Source organism: Colius striatus, chromosome 1 (genome assembly GCF_028858725.1).
Source record: "Colius striatus isolate bColStr4 chromosome 1, bColStr4.1.hap1, whole genome shotgun sequence".
Lineage (NCBI taxonomy): Eukaryota > Metazoa > Chordata > Aves > Coliiformes > Coliidae > Colius > Colius striatus.
Window position 1 is genome coordinate 12,941,258 of NC_084759.1, and position 27,727 is coordinate 12,968,984.

General features: G+C 36.2%; 1 protein-coding gene across 1 annotated transcript in view; it reads left to right on the forward strand.

The window, feature by feature from the left end:
* Nucleotides 1-27,727, forward strand: part of CNTN5 (contactin 5) — a 353,074-nt gene that overhangs the window by 159,251 nt on the left and 166,096 nt on the right. Inside the window, exon 5 of the mRNA XM_062020562.1 lies at nucleotides 4,608-4,703. Within this exon, the coding sequence (XP_061876546.1) occupies nucleotides 4,608-4,703 (96 nt within the window). The remainder of the gene's footprint in view (nucleotides 1-4,607; nucleotides 4,704-27,727) is intronic.

Below are 27,727 nucleotides of genomic sequence, written 5' to 3' on the forward strand. Positions count from 1 at the left end.
CTAGAGATCATCTAGTCCAAACTCCCTGCTAAAGCAGATTCACCTTGATCAGGTCACACGGGAACATGTCCTGGTGGGTTTTGAAAACCTTCAGAGAAGGAGACTCCACATCCTCTCTGAGCAGACTGTGCCAGGGCTCCATCACCATTGCTATAAATAACTTTTTCCTTATCTTTAAGTGGAACTTTTTGCATCCCAGCTTTTGCCCATTACTTCTTGTCTTGCTGCTGAAGACAATGGAAAAAAGTGCTGCCCCATCCTCTTAACAGACACATTTTATACACTTGTAAGCATTAAGATGTTCCCCCTCAGTCTCCTCTTATCCAGGCTTAACAGCCCCAGTTCCCATACCCTTTCCTCATAAGGAAGATGCTCCAGTCTTCTGATCATCTTGATGGCCCTGTGCTGGACTCTCCAGAGGTTATCTATCTCAGATGAACTCAGGAGCTCAGAACTGGACATAGGACACCAGATGAGGCCTCACCAGGACAGAGTAGAGGGGGCAGAAGAACCTCTCTCAGCCTGCTGGATACACACTTCTAGTTGCATCCCAGGATGTCACTAGCTTTTTTGTCAAATTTCTGGCTCATTTTTAGTTTACTGTCCACCAGAACTTCCAGGCCTCTCTCAGAGCTGCTTTCCAACGGGTCAGTCTCTAGCCTGTACTGGTGTGTGGGGTTGTTCCTACCGAGGTAAAGGACTCTGCACTTGTGCTTGTTGAACCTCATGAGGTTCCTCTCTGCCCATCTCTCAAGCCAGTCAAGGTCCCTCTGAATGACATCACAGCCTTCTGTGGAATCAGCCAGTCCTCCCAGTTTGATGTCATTAGGGAACTTGCTGAGGGTACACTCTGTCCCCTCATCCAGGTCGTTGACGAAGATGTTGAACAAGACTGGCCCCAGAACCAATCACCTTGGAACTCCACTGGCCACAGGCCTCCAACTCAATTCTGCTCAGTTGATCACCTCCCTCGGGGTTCTGTCTTTCATCGAGTTCTTGATCCACCTCACTGTCCACTCATCCAAGCCACTCTGCCTGAGCTTTCTGATGAGGATATAATGGGAGACAATGTCAAAGACCTTGCTGAAGTTAGAGTAGATGACATCCGCTGTTGTCCCATCTTCTACCCAGGCAGTTAAGCCATCAGTTTGTTGAAGCAGGATTTCCCTTGGAGAATCTGTGTTGACTCCTGACAACCATCTTTTCTAGGGATGGAGGTGAGGCTGACCAGCTTGTAGTTTCCTGGTTCCTCCTGCTTACCCTTTTGAAAACTGGAGTGACATTGACCTTCCGCCAGCCATCAAGCACTGAAAGATGCCCAGCACTGCTTGTGTGAGAAGTTATAGTCTCCACCTCTAAACCTGTATTCTGCCCACTCTTTATTTTAATAGATATTAAAATAAAATAGTAAAAAGATAGGTATCTTTTTACTGTTTTAATATAAAATATGAATACTTTTCATACCTGTATTTTTTGCAATATGTAGCCACATATGAAATGGCTGAGATTTACAGGAAATTAATTTAATTTCCCTTTCATTTGATTCTTTCATAATTACTTTAATGTGAGGAACAGCAAGCATCGTCCTTCACTTTTCCATGCTTTTAAGTGTTCATACATCTATTTGTCTTACAGCTAAATCCCTGCTTTTGTACTTGTTAATCCTTCTCTTTCACCGTCTGTTAACAAAAAATCCAATTCAGAAGAAACAGACAGCTAAAAAGGACTGAAATTCAAAGCTCTTTATTCCCTTGTTAGCTTGGAATTAATTGGTTTGAACAAATAGGAACTTGAGTTACAGAAAACCTTTGGTTTTAAAATAAAAAAAGTATTTTTTCATCTTCCATTTGAAGAAAAAATAAGATATTTATCCATCATAGTACACATACAAGAAGAAAATAAAATGGAGAAGAAAAAAATCTGAGGTTATAGCTAATTGAAAACCAGCATTTATACACCTGAGGAAAAAAAAAAATACCAGAAACTTATACTTCTTCCTACAGAGGTCATAAGTTAGATGTTATACATTTCCATTCTTTTGTCTTGACAAGTTTCCAGACTGTGCATCACTGGTAGTAAAAATATAAATGATGAAAACATATAACTGTAGGAGACATAGGATTCCATATTAAAATTAAAATATTTTTTCCTCCATGATAGAGATGTAAATTCTAAACTTTAAAAAAAAAAAGAATTTAATATTTCAATTTAGTTTACCGTTTAAATCAATTTAAATAATTTCTGAAAAGTCAAGTTATTTTCAGGTTTACAAGAAATTTGAAGAAACAATCACAGAAAACCTCAGAGACTTTTTCAGAAGTAGGAAATACTCCTTACTTGTCCTACTGTCTATATAAATTCCAAAGTATCTTTTCTTCACACAGGTATCAATTTTTATTATTGAGTTCACAATATTTCCTTTTATTCAGCTATTTGACCCCTTGATCAGTATGGGTTTAAGGTAGTCAGTAGTATTAAAGCTGTTTTTCTGATTTCAGCAACATAACTTCTTGTTTTCCTCCAAATGCTGGGAAAGTAAGTACTGCTGTGATAATATATATTCTAACACAGAGAAAAACAGCCCAGGCATTTCTCACAGAGTAGCTCTACCAGTTTCAGAACATTTCAAAACCTGTTGAAGGTATGGCACACCAAATCCTGTCTACATTTTAAATTCAATGTTTTTTCAAGCATACGGTCTTGATCTTTCATTTACTTACTATTTTACTTTGAGAAGTAAATCAAACTGCATGTTTTAGGACACTCATACAGAGGAGACTTATCATATTTTCTTGAGAAGGAAGGCTACAAAAACAATTTTTTACTAATTTAGTGTAATTCTGGCCTTATAAATGACCTTGAAAAAAAAGTCTTTATGGACACACACTTTTTACAAGAGCTCACCAATAGTTCATTAAACATGATTATTGTATTCCTAAATTGAGCATTAAAATGAAAGTTGAACATTTCTCTTTTTTTAATAGGCTGCAGACAATATTGGTTGATATACCAGCTTCCTTTCAGAAAGGAAGCCTGTAAAAGATTAACACAAACAAATAAAGTTGTAGACCTAAATTTGCATGCAAGTGAAATCCAGTCTTTCTTAACTTAGAAAACCTTTTCTTGCAAGCTATTTTACTATCCAAAACAACTAGTTGTGCAGGGATATACCATTGCTTTCTAGATACAAAATAATCATAATTACATTTCTGAAGAATGCTTCATGTTTAATGAAGAATGTTGTTGAGATAACATTCATTAGGTGACACCTTTAACAGGAATTACACCAGATTGTATTATAATCCATGATGCACTTATTTTAAAATGAAATTTAATATTTAATTGATTTTGCCCAGCAAAATTTTGCATCATTTGTGAACATTGCCCTATTATTTGTTAAAATTCTACTGAAGCTCATCCATTTTTTCTCTATTCAAACATGATATCTATTGATGAAATCAGAATGCTGACTTATTTTGGCCAAAGACAGCACAAATTTAGATACATTTAAATACAGAACTGTTAACTGATTTAGTTATGAAAGTAACAATTCTACTCAACCTATTCAAGCTGTTTTATTGTCTGGCTCATATCAGCACCTTGGTCTGTACAAGTGGCATGCAGTGGCATGGCTATAGGTCATTGAATGTCAATGACAGATGCAGTTCTCTGCCTTGATCCACATCAGAAAGAAATGTCACTAGAAAACCCCTGAGTGAAAAGAAACTTTAAATGTCTTCACTGACACTGAGGAATGGATGAAGACATTAGTCTGATGGCAGAACTGATACATCTTCTAATATATCTTCTACTACAGATCCCCATGCTAGAGAATAGCTGTCTACTTTAAGTGTGAATCCAGGTCCAGTGTTCCATGTTGGAAACAGAGTGATAAGACCAGCTGGTTGGAAGGCTTTGAATAAACACTACAAATAAAAAAGTTTAAATAAACACTACAAACTATTCATAGAAGCCCCCAAGTCTCATTCAAAAATTTTTGTACAATAAAATTAAATGTTCCTTATTCCTTTGCTGAAACAAGTCCTTTGGAGGGAAAATATATTTATCTACAACTGGATCGTGTTTATAACACAAGAGAAATCATAAGAAAAGCATTGCAACAGAGTAAATATGCTATAGATCAGATTCAGTTTCAGAACCAAATAGTTTGATTTTCCCTTCTCATCACAATGTGCAGTTCACTGTCCAGATTAGTTTAACATCAGTCTGTATCTCAGTCAAGGTGTTCTCTCATGTTTTATTTCTTTTTTTCACTGCATATGAATCACTTCCACTGGTGAAAAAAACCCAAACAGGACATGGCAAAAAGAAATAAAAGGATTATTATTTTTTTTTTAAATGTATGTATGTATTCCCCTTTCCTTTGAGACTGTATCTAAATGCACTAAAAAGAGTAATCAAGTGTTGATGCATCATGTATTTTTCTTGTAGTAGAAACAGATTTCTTTTTAAAGGCCTTCCTATCATAGATTAGGTATGAAACAGGAACTGCCAGCTTCACCGGAGGGAACAAAATGTAAGACACAGTAGCCACACAAAATTAAAAATTGTTAGCATGTAACAAAAATGTTCTTTTCTTTTGATAGATCTGGGGAATTTTAGCGGTCGGACAAGAAGTGCTGTTTCTGTACGTGAAGGTCAAGGAGTCGTTCTGATGTGCTCTCCTCCACTTCATTCACCAGGTAGAGTAGGCTACAGTATGTCTGCACAGATTGTCTTACTCCCAATATGAAACTTGAATGTAGCAACAGTAGTATTCATGCCACCAGTGGTGAATATGCTGCCTTGAGGTCACAGAAGCTTTCTTTTAAAGTTTAGGAGCTTTCAGAAATTGTTCCAAATGTCAGTGTCGATATACTCTTGTTGAATACAAATTGTCTTTTGGTTTTGGTAGTACAGCCATGATTTTTGTTGCTTCCTCTTGTTGTATAGGTTAGTTTCCAGCACAACTGCATCATTGCTAGAAGACAGAAATATCATAAATCCATGAAATACATGTGGATTCCCAAATGACAGTGTAGATATTCCAGAGAAGTTTCATTTTTTGATTTTCAAACTGGCACTCCTGCAATGTCTGCAGATAGCTAAGTGCATCTTTATATTTCCATATCATCTAATACCTGGAGACACAATGCTAGACAGAATATTGTGGTTTTCAATAAATACAGTATAGCCTTTCCTTTTCCTCTCTGAGAATTCTAAGGGGATTTTTTTTCTTCCTCCAAATTTGAACTCTGAAAAAAAGAGTCACATTGCAGATGAAAGAGCTGTGAAAAAGAAAATCTCTGATTTTCTGTTAGAAAAATGTGTTCAGTTTCTATTTATTCTGGATTGATTTTTATTTCTGTATTACAATGATCAATATAATTAACACTTGTTATCTTATGGCCATCTCTGGTTTTCTCTCTTCTAAGTACATTTTCTTGTTATGATTGCCTTTATAATCAGTTGCTGAGTTTGACACAGCAAACTATTGCAGTCTCTGTGTGATGGGATTGAGTGTATGATGTTAAGGTTTGAATATGACAAGTAAACTGAGAAAAAAAAAGGAGGCAGAAAAAATAAGAGATGTTTTTACATCACAGCTGAATTTGATTTCCCCATACAAACAGAATTGTATGGATAAATGGACATCAATAGTGAAGCAATCTGTCATGGTTTGATATGATAGCCTTTTCTGGTAAGGGGGAAGGGGCTGTAAAGATGGCTCCTGTAAGAAGTTGCTCGCAACTCTCCTCAGCTCTGAGCCTGACCCACTTCTGGGGCTGAGCCAATTAGACGCCTCCACGATCACTTTTTAAGAAGAAGCCGGAAGGGGAGATTTCTTTCTCCATTTTCTTCCTTCTTCTGCCCTTTTTTTCTTCTGGCTGTTGGTGGTGCAAGGAGTAGGAACAGTGAGAGAAACAACCATGCGGGCTCCAAGGTCAGTGATGAAAGAGGAGGAGATGTGCTGGAGCAGAGACTCCCCTGCATTCTATGGAGAGAACTGGTGAAGCTGAGATTTATTTTCATTTCTTTAAAGACCGTGCATCAGTGGTAGAGACTCATTTTGATAATGACCCCATATCAGGGGCAGAGACTCATTTTGCTAAAGCTGGCCTCAGTCCAGGGGCAGTGATTCACTTCATTAAAGGCCCTGAGCCAGGGACAGTGACTATAGCTGGAGGAGGCCGTGTCCTGTGGGAGGGACCCAACCACTTCACTGCAGACCCTGAGCCAGGGGCAGTGATTTTCTTCTTTAAAACTATGGCCAGAAGAGGCTATGTCCCAAAGGAGGGACTCTTTACCACTATGGCCAGAGCAGGTTGTGTCCTGAGGAAGGGACCCAATATCCACAGCTGTAACTGTGGGGAGGAACCCACAACAAAGCAACTCATTAGACTTATGCCCAGACGAGACCTTGTCCCAAGAGAGGGACCCTGTAACTTCAGAAACTGCAACCGTGGCAAAGATTCCACGCCAGAGATATTCACCAAGGACCGCGTCCCATGTGAGGCACCCTGTATCAGCAGAAGCTGCAGCTGTTGGGAACAATCCACACCAGAGAAGTTTGTTAAGGACTGTGTCCTGAGAGAGGAGCCCCCTGTTGGAGCAGGGTAAGAATGCCAGGAGTCATCCTCATCTGAGAAGACAGAAGCGGCAGAGCCCATCTGTGAGAGACTGACCACATCCCCCATTCCCTGCCCCCCTGAGCCGTTGAGGGGGGAGAAGGTAGAGATATCAGGAGCAGTGACCTGGGCCCAGGAAGAAAGGAGGGATGGGGGAGGGAGATTTTAAAGTGCTGGTTGTAATTTTCTCATCATCCTACTCCCTTTTTGCTTTTATTCCGTTCTGTTTCTTGTAGAATAAACTTTCCTACTTCCCTCTCTAAGTCGAGTACTGGAGTCTGTTTTGCCCAGAACCGTAATTAGCAGGGAGCCCTCCCTGCTCTTATCTTAATCCACAACAACCTTGCTTATCTTTTTACTCCCATTTCACTGGGGCCTCCGCCATCCTAATGAGGGTGCGGGTGAACAGGGGCACCGAGAGAGAGACTGTCATGGTGCTGCTGTGCTAGCTACGACACAGTCATATATCTTTTAATAGTTGCATTAAATTCTGCATAATGTGTCTTCTGTGTCATCAAACTGTTTATAATTTTTTCCATAAAATTATACTTTTAGACTTCCATTTAGATAGATTCCAATGCAAAGTTCTACTGTAACACACACAGTGCCTTTGATAATGAAAAACTAGTATCTTTCATTTTCGTCAGTGGGCCAGCAAAACCCCTGCTGTGGAAACTACTGTGCTCACAGATAGTATTCAGTTGGGTTTGTTTATATTGTTTGAGGATTGATATGCTCTACCAGCAGGGAAATTACTTCTAGAAAAATATTTTGAGCACCTCTTGGCATATTTTTGGCACCATACTTATGCCAGGGAAGCTTCTGCAGTGTAGACAAGTAATGACTGAAAGCTGAAAAATTGCACTGGTATGCAGACATAAACACAATCTCATGTGAATGAGAAGAGAACTTGACCTCCCTTCCTTTTGTTCATTATATAGTGCAGAATCGTATTCAATTTCTCTTCATCTCCCTACTCGCAAAATACCGAGGGGCTGTAGGTCCTTGTGGTACTGCAATGGGACTGCAAATGGTATTACTACAGTGGCTGGAGCCTCCTGAAAAAGGAGACAACTACTTTCAAGAGCCTTCCCAAATATTTCATACCATTCCATGAAAGTCTGACAATAAGGTGCCGGACATTAATGAAATATAACTACCAGATCAGAGTCAGTTTGTGAACAACAATTTTGGAAAAAATAGAACTTTAAGATGGAAGTATGTAAATTCAATTCAGAAATTAAGCAGTGAACTTCTCTTCCAGCTTCAAAACTCTTTTGAAGAGCAGATGAACTTCAAAGATTAATGGAACCATAGAATGGCATGAGTTCGAAACAATCTTAATGATCACTTAGTTCCAACCTCCTGCAATGGGCATGGACACCTTCTACTAGACCAGATTGGTCAAAGACCCATTTAACCTGGCCTTGAACACTTCCAGATATTGGGCATACACAACTTCTTTGGCTAACCTGTTCCAGTGTCTCACCATCCTCACAGTGAAAAACTTATTCCTAAAATACATTTTGAAATTATTTATTTTTTAAAACACTCGTTTTCTGGATACTCCATTTTAGTTTCTGTATCTGATGCAAAGATGGTAGTGCCTTCTAAATAGTCCTAAGAAATTTTAACTCTTAAAATCACCTGGGAGACAAACTTTCATATGAAATACTAAGCTACTGTAGTGGATATATCTAAACAAAAGACTATTTAAAGCATGTTTGAAATGTATGAATATCTGACATTAACAGGACCCTGAGTTATGGGAGTGTTTTAGATAATAGAGAATTTTTATGGATGAAGACTCAAGGCCCACTACATTGATTTATTCACATGGATCAGAACCTTTGGAAATAGTTTTCCCTTACTTATCCTAGGAGATAAATCCATGACATAATTTCAAAAGTAATCATTCTCCACAATCTCATAAGCAATTTGTCTTTCAACAGAATCCCATTCCTCAATCTCTAAAGTCAATAACTACTTATAAACTTGCCTAAAAATTTTGAGAATCAGTCCCTTTAGAAAATGATGATGTCATTGTGGAAAAAGAAAGATGACTTACTGAAAGAATATTGTATTAAAAGAGTTATAACTTTATTAGTGCTCCTAAAGAGAAAATAAAGCAAATACTTTTTCTCACAGAACAGAAATCTATAAAAATCTGAAAGTCTTTATAAAGCATTCACTAACTGAAAGAAGTACTACATTAATTTATTTTGACAAGAATTAAATCAGAAAACAAGTTTCATATTTATACAGGCTTGATTTCTGTTTGTTAATGCTTTAATACATTATGAAGAGGTAATGCAATAAACAAAAACTTTAATACATACAGATTATTGATGTCGGATTTCATTAGATTGTTGTCCAAGTATTTTACAGAGGAAGTAGTTTTTTTAGAATTTTTAGAATATTTGCAGTGTACAGTCAGATGAGAGCATAATTTCTTGGGTTTAAAAAATGAGTTTGTTAAGTTATTGTCATCTTAGTTGAGAAATAGCTGAGCAGCAAAATGAGGGAATTTTCAGGAAAGACACTATCTCCTCTTTCAAAATGATGAAGTAAAATATGATCAATAAAAAAGACTTTTTGCATATTCTTTATGAGTAACAGTCATTTCCTGCTTTTCTTGGACTATCAGTGCAATAAAATAGTGCTGCTTCTGACTTCATTGGAAGTCCTTTGTCTTTAATATGTCTACTCCAGAAGATTTTCCACTATTTTTTTTTGTTGTTGAAAATCCTTAAGTTGTCCCTCATGATATATATTAATCGTGGATAATTTGATATCCTGGTTTTGGCTAGAATAGAGTTAATTTTCTTCCTAGTAGCTGATACGGGGCTGTGTTTTTGAATTAGTATGAGAATAATGTTGAAAACACACTGGTGTTTCACTTGTTGCTAGGTAACATCCTAAGTGAATGGCTTTTCAGTTTCCCATGCTCTGCCAGCAAAGAGATGCATTACAAACTGGGAGGAAACATGGCAGGACAGCTGACTCGAACCAGCCAAAGTCCATTCCATACCATAAGAACATCATTCCCGCTATGTAAACTGGAGGAAGTTGGTGAGCAGGGGCAGATTGCTGCTCAGGGACAGTCTGAACATCAGTCAGCATTATGTATCAGACGTCTTTTCTTGGATTTTGTTTCTCTCTTTTTTATTGTGTTCATCATTATTATTACTATTACCATCATCATTATCACAGAATTGTAGAATCTCAAGGGCTGGAATGAAACTTCAAAGATCACCTAGCCCCAACCCCCCTACCAGAGTAAAACCTCCTAGAGTAGGTCACACAGGAACTCGTCCAGGTGGGTTTTGAATGTCTCCAGAGAAGGAGACTCCACGCCTCATCTGGGCAGCTTGTTCCAGTCCTCTGTCATTCTCACAGTGAAGAAATTCTTCCTGTCATTTCTTTGTAACCTCTTATGTTCCAGCTTGTAGCCATTGCCCCTTGTGCCATCATTGGACATCACTGAGAACAGCCTGGCTCCATCCTCCTGACATCCATCCTTCATGTGTTTGTAAACATTAATAAGATCACTCCTCAGTCTCCTCTTCTCCAAGTTGAAGAGCCCCAGCTTCCTTGGCTTTTCACCATAAGGGAGACACTCCACTCCCTTCATCGTCTTGGTGGCCCTATGCTGAACTTTCTGCAGCAGCTCCCTGTCCTTCTTGAACTGAGGGACCAGAACTGGACACGATATTCCAGATGCAGTCTCATGAGAGCAGCATAGAGGAGGAGGAGAATCTCTCTTGATTTACTGCCCAGTGTCCTTCTAATACAATCCAGGATGCCATCAACCTTCTTGGCCATTAGGACACATTACTGGTTCATTCTCATCCTGATGACCACCAAGACCCCCAGGTCCCTTTCCCCTACACTACTCTCTAACAGTTCATTCCACAGTCTGTACTGGTACATGGGATTATTCTTTCCGAGATACAAGACTCTACACTTGCCCTTGTTGAATTTCATTAGATTTCTCCCTGTCCAACCCTCCAGTCTATCCAGCTCTTGTTGAATGTCAGCACAGCTTTCACGTGGGTCAGCCACTCCCCCCAGTTTAGTGTTATCAGCAAACTTGCTGACAGTGCCCTCTGTTCCCTCATCAAGGTCATTAATGAATAGATTAAACAGTACTAGCCACAGGGCCACCAAGATGATCAGGGGAATGGAACATCTTTCATATGAGGAAAGGCTGTGGGAACTGGGCTGTTTAGTCTAGAGAAGAAACTGAGGGGAGAAATATCTAAAAGGTGGGTGTCGGGAGTTTGGGACATCCCTTTTTTCTATAGTAGCTAGCAACAGGACAAGGGGTAATGGGATGAAGCTGGAACACAAAAAGTTCCACTAAAACTTAAGAAAAAATTATTTCACCGTGAGGGTGACGGAGCAGTGGCACAGGCTGCCCAGAGGGGTTGTGGAGTCTCCTTCCTTGGAGGTCTTCAAGACCTGCCTGGACATGTTCCTATGCGACCTGATCTAGGTGAACCTGCTTCTGCAGGGGAGTTGGACTAGATGACCTCTAAAAGTGCCTTCCAACCCCTACCACTCTATGACTCTATGACTCCAACTAGACCCTGCTCCATTGATCACAACTCTCTGCCTTCTTCCCTTCAACCAGTTAACAATCCACCTCATCCAGTTGATCATCAGAATGCTGTGGGAGACAATGTCAAATGCTTTACTGAAATCAAGATAAAGCACATCCATTGCACTGCCACCATCTATCCACCTGGTTACATCTTCATAAAAGGCTATCAGGTTGGTCAAACATGACTTCCCTTTGGTAAAGCAATGTTGCTTGCTCCTAATGATCCTCTTATCCTTTATATGCCTGGAGATAGCATCTAAGATAAGTTGTTCCATCACTTTTCCATGAATGGAGGTGAGGCTGACCGGTCTGTAGTTACCAGGCTCCTCCTTCTTGCAAAGAAGACTGGAGTGACATTTGCTTTCCTCCAGTCCTCAGGAACCTCTCCTCTTCACCGCAACTTACTGAATAAGATGGAGAGTGGTTTGGCAATCATCATATTTTATTTAATTTTTGTTCTTGCATTGGTTTTAACCCAAAAGATTTGGGTTTTGACTTTTTTTTTCAATTTTCCTCCCCATCCTTCTGGGGAAAGTCTGTATGGTGCATAGTCGCTGACTGGCAATCATGACATTTGATCGTACATAAATATAATATTTTACCCTGATTTAGGATTTTTTTTTCCTATAAACAGAACATTTCATTCTCCTTTACTACACATTACTTTTTCCTCCAAGATGGGATTTCTAGATGGTTAACTCTTAGGTATCCTTCCTAAGCAAGAGGTTCATTAATTATGAACTGCTTAAATTAAAGATTTGTTTGATGTCTCTGTCTTAAAAGCCCTTTATTGCTTTCTTCCATAAACAGGATTATGGCTTTTCATTGTGGTATTTTAAAGCATGTAAATACAGGGGCTTATTCACTCGTGTAATCATCTTAATTACAAGGTTTACCGTAGCAAGATTAAAAATGAATGGAAGATTTCATCTAGATTTACATATTTCCTTCACAATTAATACTTTCAGCTGAGCTTTTTAAGGCTTTTATTCAAAGCTTTCAGTATGAGCTTAATAGAGAATGACGATTCCCATTGTTAGAATGAGAACAGTACTGATGGGCATAGGGGAAGGCAGATGCATACTCCTTCCCACCTCAAAGACATGCTGCTGTTTGGAGGATGCACTGCTATATAATTTTTTCCACAATATGTAACATCTGTACAGATGTTAAACTGTAACTTTTTTTAATATCTTTCTAAAGGACAAATATGATCTTGCCCAGTTTGGAAACTGTGTTATAGGCTGCATCTTTTCTGTTTCTCCATTTAGTGTTGTAAAACTAATTTTCATGAGAATTTTTTTTTTTTTCACAAAAAACGATTAATGCCAGTGCTATGGAGATCACAGTTCTCTTGCATCTTCTGAATGTGAGCACAGTGTCTTGCTAAATTGGCAAGCTGCTAAAATAAAACTCTTTCCACCCAAGTCCGGTAGATTTTCTCCTGTTCTTTTATATATTTTATCCTTAACAGCTGTTCTTGTCCTCAGTCATATTAATCGGAGAAAGTCATGACAAATAATAATGTTTTAAGTAGTTGTGAGTTCCTGTTTGTGTGTACTTTGGACATACATAGAAAAATACTTAGGAAGTAAACACAAAGCCATCACTTCTCACTGTTCAGTGTCTGCAAAAGGAATCTGAAAACATTAAAGTGTTTACATTAAAACTGCAGTTTTGAATCTCTGAATCTCCATCTCTCTGTAGACATGACTGGATGCTATCTCATCATGCTAACCTATAACCACAAGTGAAATTTCTTCCTCACTAGTATTTGCAATACCAATATTTTTCTATATGTATTACACAGTAAAGTAGCATCCTTTTTTTTTTTCTATGGTATACTTTTTCAAATCTAACTTTTCAAATGAATTTCGTCATAGAAGCCTATGGAATTTGTGTCCAGGAGAGACCAATGTGTAGGTGAAAGTCACATTTTCCCTCTCACCTTGAGAACAAAGTGTTTTTCTGGTTTCTGTCAAAGCACTGGCCATTTGCAGTATTCCCAAAACTATATCTGGACAGGTCATGCCTACAGCCATGACTCTCCTTTAAGATAAGCAGAACTTATTCATCAGTCTGTATCTTCAATGAATAGTTTCTAGAGGTGAATATATATCAAACTGTTGATGACAAATAGAACATTTCACATTCACTGGACATAACTATTATCTCCTTCTAACTGTTAGGTTTATTGTGAAGATAGAACTGTCCAATACTCTGATACTCCTCTTTCTACTAGCAAAAGTGAGATTTAGAGGAACACTGAATTTTGGGTTTCTTTTCTTTTTTCCTTAAGACTTAGGTTAGTGTTAAAATGGCAGCCAAATATGTATCCTAAATTTAACAAAGTTGATCTGTAGTAAGAGGATCTATATGAAGATGTACAGGACACTCAATTCTGTTTTGTTGCATGCTGTAGCTTGTTCACTCATTTGAATTAATTGTAGGAGCATGAAGCTGAGTAACAAAAACAGGTAATGGTGTTATAAAAGGATTGCTAACTGTACAGAACAGAAAAGTTTCTAGGTCATATGTAGAAGACAAGATAATACCACTTCTCTATCATTTCTTCACATGTCCATAGCATATAAATTATCCTAATGTGCACATATTTTACAAACACTGTTTTGGTAGTCACACGTATCAATTGGATGAGTTCACTATCAGGGGCTGAAGGTTTCCCTCTCTTCCCTCTTAGTCTTTTCTATACGTTTTATCTTTTTCTTTAACTGAGTCTTTAACAAGTGAAAAGCTTGAATTTTGCTTTTCAATAATGAGGGGGAAAGAAGTTATTAGAAGACAGGTTCACCGTGCTTTAAACTCTATACATCTATCCTAATTCTGGGTTAATTATATAAGGTCATGTCCTCTCTTCACCTACATTTTTCCCTGGAAGAATCGTAAAGATGTTTCCCTCTTGCATCTCCTACTTTATCACTTTTACTACAGTGCTTTTGAAACTTCCTTGTCTATTAATGCTAATTCCCATGTGTGTTATCATTAAAGTGAATGTCCATGGCCCCTGACATAGCTCAGTATGGGAATCTGTGCGACTGATTGATGACTATGTCTGTAGTTTTCATTATGGAATGAACAAACGCAACTTCCTTTTTTTTTCTTCTATACTCTTTTCATTACTCAATACACGACCAGTAATTTTGCTGCTGACTTCCCTGGAGGGTTTTCCTTCTCGTTCTTGTTGAAGGCATGCATCTGAGGATATAAAATTTAAGAGTTTGAGAATGACACAATTTCCTGTAGGGTAAACTTATAACAAGCTATGCTTGCCAATGAGGAGTTAATCCCAGTCTGCTGGCAATGTGTTGTTATTAGATTTTAATTACATTTTAATGATCTGCATGTGCCCCAAATTCTAGGCAATGTCTGTATAGTAGGCGTATGGATACATAATTATTATTGATTTAAACTGTCTTGACATAGAAGTCTGGAATTTCTCTCTTTTTAAATTATTTGAAAAGTAATAAATAAACAGAAATGCATTACTGGTCCAACTGTAATAAACTGTCCCAAATTTTTCTATAAAAACTTCTCCAAATGTTATTACTGTTGCTAATTCTCTCAAAAAGAATGCTAAGCTATACTAGAAACTGAAAGTTTAATCTTCCTAGACCCACTGGACTCACTGGAGCTGTTCCTCCCCTCAGGGACTGTGAAAATGTAGTGAGAGAGAGCTAGTTGACCTTGCCCAATTAAGGCAGTGCACAACATTGGATAAAGGGGCAACCCTGACAGGGCTCTGCTCAAGGAACGTGTGCTGCAGTTTCACAGCCACACTATTGTCAACAAACATTACCCCAGCTGCCAATTCAGGGGAATCCAAGTGAAAGGAGATACCAAGAGAAGAGGAAGGAAGCACAGGAGATTAATTAATTTTAAAAATGCATTGAGTATGTTGGCCCTCAGGCTCGTGCTCTACTGATTTTCAGGAACCAGCTGTATGTGGCTATTTGTCTACAGGTTGACAAATGGGACAATAATGACAAAAAGTTTCTACAGTGGGCAAGCTCCTTTTCCCTAGAGACAAGTTACTAGCCTGTTACTGAGATGTCCAAACAAATTAGACATAACTATCAGGAACTCCTCAGTCTAGTGATTAAACAAGACAGCATTATCCTGCCTGGTTTAACAGAAATGTATATTCATCGTATCAAAACCACATTTCTGTAACTAGTATTGTAAATGTACCAATTAAAGTAGGAAGTAGTGTTGCAAAAACTTGGCATAGTTATAGTGCAAAAACTGCACAGGCTCTGTAACTTCTAAAATACTGGGAGCCCAGCATGAATAGATTTAACATTGGAGTTTCATACAGCAATAAAAGTCATAGAGGTACAGGGCTTTTGGAAAATTGACCTTCTCATTATAACCTTCCTATTACAATACATTAACTATTTAATTCTGATTTTTTACTAAGCTTTTGGATGGAACAAAACAGTTCTACAAACCTGACAATTAGTTAGATGCCAGAAAGTCCCTTTTGTACATGATTAAAAAAAAAAAAAATCCTAATTAATCCTAATTAACTCTCCACTTCATAACATAGAAAAGAATAAAGTTAGAGTGCAGATGTTAACCAATGTAACTAAGTCAGAAATACAATGCTGATCAGACAGTTGAAACAAGTGGAAATGGAGGAAGAAATAAGAAATTATTCATTTCTAAAGATATGGAGCCAAGATTTTTTATTTTGTGGTGGTTTAGTCTGATGTCCACGCAGTCATAAAATCACTCCCCCTCCTAAACTGGACAGGAGAGAGAGAGAAATATAACGAGCAGTTTGTGAGTTGAGATAAGGATGGAGAGATCACTCAGCAATTAGCGTCATGGGCAAAACAGACTCAACTTAGGGAGAAAAAGGTTTGATTTATTAAAGAAACAATAAAAGCAGAGAGATGAGAAATAAAACCATTTTAAAAATACCCCCCCGCCACCTCTCCTCTTCCTGGGACTCCCTTTCCTTCCCCTCCAGTGGCACAGGGGATGGGGATTGCAGTCAGTTCATTACAGATGGACTTTGCCATTGCTTCTTCTCAGGACGAGGCCTCATCATGAACAGTTCCTCGTGAACTTCTCCAGCATGGATCCTTCCCATGGGGTGCAGCTCTTCACAAACTGCTTCAACATGGAGTCTCCCACAGGGGCAGCTCCTTACACCCTACCGCAGCGTGGGTCATCCACCCGGAGAACAGTCCTTCATAGAAAGACTGCTCCAGCCTGGGTCCCTCATGGGATCACAAGTCCTGACAGCAAACCTGCTCTGGCATGGGCACCTCTCCCATGAGCATCTAGGTCTTGCTAGGATCTTGCTCCAGGTTGAACTTCTTACGGAGTGAAGGCCTCCTGGCATCCACCTGCTCCAGGGTGGGGTCTTCCACAGACTGCGAGTGGGTCTCTGCTTCCCGATGGTCCTCCATGGACTGCAGGGGGACAGCTGCCTCACCATGGTCCTCACCACATATCACAGGGGAGCTTCTTCAGTGCCTAAGGACTTCCTCCCCCTCCTTCTCCACTGACTTTGGTGTCTGCGGAGATGTTTTCACATTCTCCCTCCCTGTTTTTGCTTCAGTTAGCAAACTGTGCAACAACTTCTCCTTCTCAAATGTGTTATTCACAGAGACGTTACCTACATCACTAATTGGCCAGGTCTTGGTCAGGTGCAGGGTCCGGCTTAGAATTGACTGGCCCTAACCCTGTGAGCTACATGGGAAGCTTCTGGCAACTCTTTTTGTTTAAAGGAGACGCCTCTATAGACCCCCTGCTACTAAAATACCTGGCCCAGGCAAAATCACTACAGTTACCATCGTAAGGAAATCTTAAAGGATTAAAAAATGGGTGCAAACAATGAAAATTCTAGAAAATGCAACATTTCGCAGACCAGGTATGATTAACAATGATTCTGATAGAGGTGAGTACTGAAAATGTGAGGAAAGTCAGTCTTGATTCGTAAGGAGAAAGCTTTGGACTGAATATATTTAAGTTCTCTAAGCTGCTATTAACAAGTTTCTCTATATAAGGGATATATATCTATATATTTAAAAGAGAAAGTTAATGAACATAAGCATAATATCACAGAGTTCTGTCAAAAATCTGAATGAAGACAGCCAAATCCAAACCCCAGTGCAGCAGCAATGTGCATTCTTCATCTTCTGACAACAAAAGATGTTTTCCAGAACAATAACAGTGGGAAAAGCACTTCTTTTTTATCTCAATGACATCTTTTTAACAATGTAATATTTAATATCGCACTTAATTCTGACAATTTCATTGTCCACTTCAATCTCCTGTGTTTTCATGCTATGTTTCAATATTGTTAAAATAATTAGTTATGGCTTCATTAACTGGCTAATACAATTCCTGTTGTGTTGATGCTATTAACTTAGAGCAAAGTATCTGTAACTGGAAAATTTTACTACATTTATTGGTTTATTGAAGTGTTAATTTTCATAGTATTTTCCTTTTTCCATAATTAAGAAAGTCTTTCATCAGTGACTGCAGAAATAAAACTTCAGTTGCAAGAAGGGAGAGTGAAATAAAAAGAGTGAAGACAAGACCCTGATGAAGGGTTTGTCTCTGACTTTTCCTGCAGAACCCAAAGGAGTTTAGCAAATAACCGTGTAGTTGAGATCCCAAAAAGTCTGTTTTCAGCTCTACCAGATACAAGATGGAAGGAAGAAGTATAAATCATCCTCTTACAGAGCATAAGAGGATGATCTACTAAGAAAATCTCAAGACGATACTAAAATTACACTAATTTACAGTCTAGACCTTGTGAATTTACAACATCATGCATCATACTTCATGCCTAAAAAAAGACGTCTTCCCAAAACATAGTTAGCCTTCTGAAAACTAAAACAGCACCGGAGAGAGCAGAATTGTTTGTTATTTGCATTGATGTAAGAAAGATAGTTCTTTTAGAAAACAAAAAATCAGGAAGAGTTGGACAAATATCTTCTTTTTTGATGTGATATGTATATATGATGTGATATATCAGGTGTCACTTTAACTGCTGTTGTTGAAGGGTTGAGGAGGAGATATTATAATCATGGGACACTTCCCTAAACTGAAAGTAAGACAAGAGATGGCTATGTATTGTCTCTAAATAACAATTATGTGACAAGTAAAAATGAATGGAAGCAGTTCACTAGGTTTCCAGTAATGTGAAACAATGTGCATAGGGATTCAACAGCGTACTGTTTATATGCAAAATGAGTAAGAGTTCCAGGGTCAACATTGTTAAATTTCAAATGTTTAATTGTTTCTGAGGTTATTTGTAGTGATTTATTTGTAGAAAAAGGCTGAACAGCATTATCAGCTTTCTGGGGCAGTTTGCTAATGTGATATTTATCTTCCTCTTTATCTATACCTGCATTTTTATTTGGTTTTGAATTAAGGTGAAAAAAACCACCTGTTACCATTATCCTTAATATTTAAAATTGTCTTTTTAGATGTTATAGAGGAACCATTTCCTGATACACTTAAGCATAGAAAATATACCAAGAAGGAACTGAACACTATACCTTGAGCATCTGAGGCATTATGTGATTTATACTGCTATTGTTTTCTTTTAATATTTCAAAATCACATTCAGAGGGAGGATGGCGACATAGCTGTCCAAGATATTCATCTAAACAGATCCTAAGGATTCATTGATTATAACTTTGTGTGTGTGAGTTTTGGCACTTTTTGTAGATATACAAAGGGCTGATGAGGAAAGAATATTAGAAATTAAAATAATCATATAATAACAGATATTTCACTTTTGACTATGGCTTGATTCATAAGCACTGGGAAGTCAATTACCATCTTCTACAGTTTGCCCATATAAAAGTGTTGATAATGGTACTGCCCTAGATATGAGATCTTGGGACAATAAAAAACATAGAAGAAAAGGAGCAGGCCCAAAGAAGATCAATCAATCATGTCTTGCCATGGCCATAATGGAATTCACCAACCACTGACTTGCAGGTACACTCATTAAAAGCCTTTAAATTTCTATTAAAACACCTCGCACCAAAATAACATAAAACAGAGAGGCAGTGAGGTGTATCTGAAGTTTAATATGTGCAGCCATACAAAGGCAACTCAACAAATTCCAAGTACTCAGTTTCTGACAATATAATTCCTATAACAACAACTGCATGTAAAAGTGGCCTTTTATTTTAATTTCTACACTGAAAAGCCTGAAATGAAATCTTGTTAAATAAATCTTCTACTATTAATACTTCATTGTATTTGGAGTCATAGTGAGTGAGAGATAAACTGACAAATCTAGGTTTCTTTCTTTTTTGGAAGTACAAAAAGTCAAGCTGAAACATAGATATAAACACCTTGAGAGGCTGATACTTTGACAGCTAGAGTACTGATAATTATTTTCAGTCAAAGTATAGAGTTTGCTTAACAGAGCTTCTATTGCTAAGTGATGAGTAGAGGAAAGCTGGGGAGGCAGAAATTTTACACCACTCTGAAGAAAAATAGATTTGTATGATCATCATCCTATCATTACTTTGGGTTTATTTTGTTGTCATGAATGTCCTAATTATGCCTTTGAAATGGATTAATATATCAGCATCATTGCAATAGTTATGAAATTAAACGCAGAAGCCCACTTGGGTGCAGGATTTGGGAGTTCATTGCTGGTAACACTGTTGTGGAGTATAACTTTTCATTTTGTGACCACACCAGAGTAATTGCCACACCAGTCTCATTAAAAGATGAAGAAAACCAAATATCATAGTATCAGAGAACAAGAGGGATGTGCAGTGTGAGACAAAAGAAAAAAAAATATCAAAATCCCCTTACTTTAAAATCTGTTGAAAGTGTTTCCAGACAAAGTAATTCTATAGTGGTTTTTTTTTCCAGAGCGTTTAACAATACGCTCATTTTCTTCCAATCTCACACTTTTCATGTGAGTACAATAGTTAGACATTACTACAGACTTTATCATTTAAATTATTAAGAAACAGCCTTAGTTATTGTACAATCAACATTTTTTCATCATTAAAAAAGGTTGCAATAATAATAATGATGTATCCAAATCAGTTTACCACTGACTCATCCTGCACATTTACCACCGCCAAGTTTAATGTCTCATGCAGATCAGCAATCACAACTGCATAGCCTTGTTTTTGACTGTTAAAATGTTCATTAGTAAAGGGCAAAGGATTCTGGAACTAATCCTTTTCATCATACCTTGCAGTCACTTTCCTAGTGGTGCTAGCCACAGAAGTTTCAGTAGTTCTATAAAGTCAGTAGTATTGGTCAAAAGAGCTGTAATTCTAATGCTTTCATTTTAAATTAATTTTCTATTATTACTTATTTAGAATGTTCAGTTTTGTTGCTTTTTACCATCCACTTTTTTTTCTTCATTTCATAGAAAATAGCACTATACAGTGGCATCTTCATTACCTGGTACATATAAAACATAGAGCATCAGTTTCTACGGAACATTCAGGATTTTTCTATATTATACCTACATAATAATAGATAAGTATCAATAGTAGAGCTGTTGTTGTAATTCTTTTACATTCTAGTCAGAGTTACCTATGGTTTTCTTGATGAAAAATCTTTTTTCAGTCCTAACCTTTTAAAAAAGCAACCTTTTTTCCATAGTTTTATCTAATTTTCATCTTTTCTTTACTGATGTAGGACAAGAAGATATATTGATAAAATGGCCTTTAAATTATGAATTACAGCATATCTAAATGTTCCTTTACATGAAAAGGTTCATGAGAATATGATATCTCCAAAATTATTTTATTTCTAAAGAAAATAAAATTATGAGTATTTTTGGTTTTGGCTTTGGTTTTAGAAGGGTTTTTTTTTTTTAAATATAAAGGAGAGCCCATAGTCAGGCTGAGTTTGAGTTCTGCAAAGTTACTATGATGTAATGTTAAACACTGAAGTTATAGGCAATAAGATGCTAATGAGCTGTTAAGAAATATCCAATATGTATTTGTCAAGAACAAATCATATCGAATTCAAGTTTTTTTCTTTTAAATTGTGAATGGTCCAGTGGCAAAAAGGGCATTTTTAGCATTTGTTTAGGACTCTAGTTGCAGGAGATTATAGTCACTGCACTTCACTACATATGAGAAATCACATGCAACAATTAGCAAAAAATTCAGATTACAATACTGTACAAAAATAAAATATACAGATTGAATAGTGAATAAATAGCATTCTTCCTTAGAAAAATACTGCTCTTATAGAAAACTGAATACTTAGTAGAATAGAAAATGGAATACTTCATTTCCAGAACATAGTAAGAAGATATGTATCTATCAAATAGGAAAGATTGTTTCATTTGTCAATAATGATAATGCCTCAAATAGAATAACACATCCAGCTTTGGGTCCTACATTCTAACATTCAGAAAAGTAGTAGAGATGGCAACAGTAAAACTAAGTAGAGGATTCAAAACCATGACTTCTAAGGAAAATTTGAATAGATTTGGCTGATCTAATCTCAAAAAGTGAAGCCTGATACACACAAGGATAGTGGTCTTTCACTGTAATTCTCTGATCACAATAGTTTGATTCTTTTTAGAACAGGTTTGGGATTTTTTAATACGAAAATTTTGCCAATGACAATCAAATACACACAACAATCTAGCATCCTTTCCCAGAAGTATGTTTTGTGGTCTCTTTAAAGAGAAAATGTATAAGAAAGAGATTTCATCGGTGTTTAAATGTTTCAATGACTGTCTACATTTCGTACATCAAATATACAAATGAGATTATATTACTGTGTACACTGGTAATGAAAATGGAATATTTGTATCCTCCAGTACAAGATCAATTCTGACAGTACACTTACCTTTTCTAACATATTTTTAGTTATTGGTTGTATTATAAGAAAGAAAATTTTAGAGGATTTATCACCATAATTAAATCTGTACAAAGACAAATATATGATTGGTAGAATTATGTTTCAGGTAAGTGAGTAGTAGATATGTTCCCTCAGAGCAGAAAAGAAACAATTTCATTGCTGGCCAATAAATCTGCAATATTTGTTTGCTCTATATGGGTGCATTACAATGCAACAAATAAATTACCTTTATTAAATATTTTATTGGAGGATTAATGAGCACTAATAATAAAACACAGCAGTACAAAGAAATGTGCCCAAATTATTTATCTGGTTGTGGTAGGAGGCTGAAGGAACAACCCATTGTTAACTTTCATCTTGGCTAAAAAGAAGCTTTCCCTCCCCAAACGTGTAGTGTTCATCATTGGAGTGCCACATATCACACCCTTATTCTGTGGCTGGTACACAAAATATCTAAACAGGATGTGTGATGACAAAGATGAAAACTGGTCTTGAGATAAAATAAGGTTTCATATTTTCAGCAGGGAAGTTTTAGGCATACAGGGTTTTTTCCTGATATTTTATTTTGTTTTAAAATATTTCTGAATGGTAAAGAGAAGTCATCATGCAAATTTCATGGTTTACAGTAAATTCAGCCTGTAATCTTGAGCACTCTTTTTGCTGCTTTTATCAATTTTTTTAAAAAAAAGAAAAAAAGAGAAGAACCAACTTTTGAATTTTCTTCAAAATTCCCAGATTATTTCAGATTATCTCAAGATTTTGGCTGTCATCGGGCATCAGTATCATTTATTCATCAAGTACTGCCATCTTGTGGAACTAGAGCAATCAGAAGAAATCCTAAACAAAGAAATACATTTTCCCAACAGGATACTGGAGGAGATGGAGTAATATACCTCCCACTATGTAACAAAAATAGACACTTGACTCATTTCTTTTATAAATGCCATAACTCTACAAGTAAAGTGCAGTTATGGGATGTGTGTTTGCATGCTTTCCACTTTGAAGATTTGATATTTAACTGTTGTATGGACAGTACATGTATGGTTTAAGTGTCCTTAAAGGAATTTGAATGACTCCTTCTTGTCATGTCTCCATTTGCTATGCAAAATACCACTTAGGTCAGGGGACTAATGAAAAGGCTGTCCAGAAACTTCTTGTTAAAAAAAAAAAAAAACAAAAAACAAAAAAACCCCAAGCAGTTTTTCATGAGAAAAGCCTTGGAGAAAATCTGGGAAATATTAATAAACTAACAAACACAGGAGTGAATATTTGGTGCTATCTCAATGCTTCCAGCACAGGTCTAGTTACAATGCTTAAGGGTTTATTTCTTACTGACTCAAAATGACAGAAGGACTCTTGCATTACCATAGTACTGAAATTTTCTGCATCAGAATGATATCTCCAAAAGCACAATACAGTACTAACAAAAATGCTGATATGTCAGGATTCCAGCTTATCCATGGGAAGTACATTACATTGTGACAGCTTAGGAATTAGTATTGTTAAACGGAGAAAATAGATCTTAAAAAATAATTTACAAAATTACAGTAAAAAATATTTCACAATATAAATTCGTTTTGGCAGGAGATAGATGCTCTCTTCTCATTATTTTATCACGTTTTTCACAGACATAGCTCACTAAAAAATACTTAATAATATTCAGAAATAAATTGGACATTTGGAAGGTTTTCCAAATGACCTTTAGAAAATAGATACAAAACTCCGTGGAGACATTCCTCTGTAAACAAGTCATTCATATAAAGAAATATTAGTTTTTATGACTTAAATAATTTTCACACCAAGACTTTGCATATAACAGAACTTAGGAACAGAAAAGTCTTCCAGCCCAAGCTACAGGTGAATACCAATTTACAATGGTTTCTGTAAGTCAGAATTTCTCTGTCTTTTACTCTCCATTTCTGTTTGTGTTGATGAATATTATCTGTGCAAAAGTTTCTTCTGTGTTGACAGTGAGCTGTAATTTCCAGGAAGGGCTCTGCATCATCGTTGTGGTTTTGGCATATGTGTCACATTAAAAATAAAATAGATGGGCATAAAAATAAAAAATAAGCTCAGCACATATTCTGTAAAAATGCTCTAGACTTCTGCATACTGCAGTATTCAAAGTTTCTATTTTCACTCAAACTTTTTTCCCTATTGCAAGCAAAATGAGTACAGCACAGAGAAAAAATGTACTTAGTCTTTTCTCAGAAGAAGATGACTTCAGATGGTTCATGTCTAGTATAATTATTTTCTGATTTTACATCTAGTTTGGTTTATTTAGATTTTGGAAGCATTGACTTTTAGCTTCAAAGTCTGTTGAAGGTCACCTGTCAGTCTTAAGATACATTTCTGGAATTTAGACTCTTGTTAAAAAGTTAATACACTGATAGTTGTGCTTTGTGTTTAATCACATGATACAACTTCTAAAGTCTTTTAAAATAAGCCATTATACAAAAATATAGGCTTGAAGTTCACTAAGAACTTCAGTGAGCTGTGTATAAATAAGCCTAGTGTTATCTGCTTGTTTTTAGGCTTCTTGTTCTGAAATTCAAAAAATTCACTCAACAGTTTAACATTTAGTATTAATGGGATTTCAGATAATATTCAAATATGAGAATCTGTCATTGTAGTTTACAATGCCCATATGCTGAATTGTGGTGGGATTTTTCACTGTTGTCTCAGACTATTTTACTGTACATGTAGTATAGAGCCACTTGGTCTATAGGTGGACAGCAATGTTTTGAGTATTGATAATAATGCATCATTCTTTCTTAGTTATTTTTATATATAATTACAATCATTTCAATATTCTTTTATTCATGATACTAACAGAAGGAAAAAAAATCAAATAAAAAAACCCCTCCAGATTTTGTACTTTGACAATTTTTGTTAGCAATTCTGTGATTAAATACTTAATTTTAATTTTCCTGGTGTATAAACTGGGAACAGTCAGAATACCAAAATATGAACACCATTTTGTGTTTCATCTTTTATGGTTGAAAATTTAGACGTGTGAGACAATTGTACAATGGATAATATCAAGGTACAGCCATTTTTCCATAATTGCAGTCATTATCTTCATATCCTTTCATAAAATCACTTTTGTAAATTCATCCATTTCTATCAGCTAAAAATTGTTGAGTCTCAGATTCCAAGCCAGCTGTGGTTGTTTCGGACTGTTCTGCATAGCATGCATTGAAAATTGCCTGAGGCACTTCCAGTGAAACCTATGCATACAGTATGGACACAAACCTCAAAATTATATTTAAGAATCTATTGAACTCATTAATCAGGTATAATACAAGAGAAACTTCATGATGTCTGTAAGCAGCTTTTCACCTGCAAAGAAAGTATACAATTCCAGATCAGTTCCAGATCTGAGCATACAGATGCAAAGTCTTCAAGTATCTTCAAGTGCATTCCCAGGATTTTGCTTTTTAGAAATTAAAAATAGGAATAATTCCTTCAATGAAGGAATATGCTGACAATGATCAAGATGTAAACTGTATGTGCATTAAAAATGTTATTGGCAGCTCAGCACATAAATGATTTGAGGTATAGTTTTGGCAGAAGTTCTCTTTCTTTTTTTCATATGACCTTATTCTAGTACTCATTCATCCATCACTCCATTTTTTATCAGCAAAAATAATCTGGAAGGTGACAAAATGACATTATCCTTCCCTAGATTCAGCACCAGCAAAGACAAAGTATTCTATTTCCTTAGAGGCACAAAAATTTATTGCCTGAAATCTGTTCCTTAGCAGTAGTTCTAATTAAAAAATGAACAATTAAATGCATGTGTTTTAGGCTACAAATGGAAAAATTGTTTTTTCTACCTAAACTACCAAAGAACCCACAATGATGACTACTTTACATTTGGTTTAAACTACTTTTAAGCCAGAGCAATTAGTGAGACTGATTTATTTCCATTTGAGTTGGTAACAGGTGTCTTCAATTAAAGCTTATGCATTTTTCTTGAACTTGTATGTTCATCATTAATTTGTAGAATTTTATGCTGTCATGAATCATTTCTGCCAGAAAAGACATCGTGGCAAAATGTGGCAATTAAATTTTCAGAGAGAATTCTTTTTGGTTAATTGATATTTTGCCTGAAATGTAGCAGAAGATAAGGGAAATTCTGAATACTCAGAGCTCTCTATGAGCCCTGAATGTCTCAGGGTCCTCTGTAACTGCTAAAAATTGCACTTTGTTTTGGAATAGGTTTTAAGCAAAAAGTCAATATGTGCAACTTAATTCCCCATTTTGGAGACATCTTCCCCTGCTTTCAAGTAGATATGTTTAGTTTTTTAACAGCATTTTTGTAGGAATACCAACAGTTTTAATCAGAATGTTTTCCCCTGACTTCAAAAGTGGACTGAACTTTTGTTGAAAAAACACTTATCATGCTCTTCTACTCCTTTCTGACTATCATATCAGGGAATGGTACAACATAAGGATATAAAGAACAGATAAGGTGAAATTTCTAATGTTTTCTATACTGTTATGGTAGTAGGGACATGAATCAGCTTTGACTTTTCTGATTTATCCTTATAGATAATATAAGATATATCCTTATAGATAATACACCAGTTTAAATAATTAAGAATATTTTTTTTTAAATCTTGAAGAAAAAATGATACAGCAGAGATAAGACTGAAATGAGAACAACATGTAAAATTGTACATAAGGTTAAGGCTTTAAAGTCTGAATTGGTAGAACTCCACATGAATAATTCCCTGCAAGGAATTCCCTGCTAAATTAGAATCTCATTAACTTTACTGATACTTTTATTGCCAAGAAATTAATACATCTAAGTTTTTAATAAATCATGATATAATCTCATACAGAATAATTGGAAATAATCTTTGTTTCTCAACCAATTATGAGTATAAAGAGAAAAGCACACATCTTTAATGTGCACCTAATGATTTGTGAGGTAAAAATAAGAACCAAGGGTCTGTCTTTAAATACCATTTTTAAAAATCACTTTGATTAGTCTTTCATCCATTGGATTATGAGGCAAATCAGTTTGTAGTTTTGATTTAAGAAATTATTCATTGATTATAAGGACTTAAGCTACATATAGGAAGGGTTCTGAGATTCCTCAGTGAAGCAGATGTAAAAGATAGAAGTGTAGTGCATACACTTGCAGGGTATGTTGAACAGTTATTAGAATCTGTTTATTTTAAAGACAGATGTTCAGAACAGAAACTGTTTATACATAACCTTGCAAACCAGTTGCAAATGTCATCCCTACCTCTATAGGAAGCATCTTGACCTATTTTACTGCAAATTGGAAGAAAAGAATGCTTTGAATATTTTTTTCTTGACCTGAAAGTTTAAAAAATGGAATTATCTAATATTTTATAGGCATTTTATGAGTTTGTTAAATAATTTAATTATTTTTTTCTGAATTAAATCTGTTTTCCCAAGGAACTTGTGGACTCAGTTCTTATGTTGTTTACAAAAATTCCAAGGGGAGAAAAAAAAAATTATTTTCAATTTGAAACCAAACAAAAAGTTTTAAATGCCTTTAGCTTTTTTTTTCCTAGATCATTTAAATGAAGTCAATGCACATTTATTGAGTGTATCCATTAATATAACACAATAATTAAATTCTCTTATTTTTTCTGTGTTC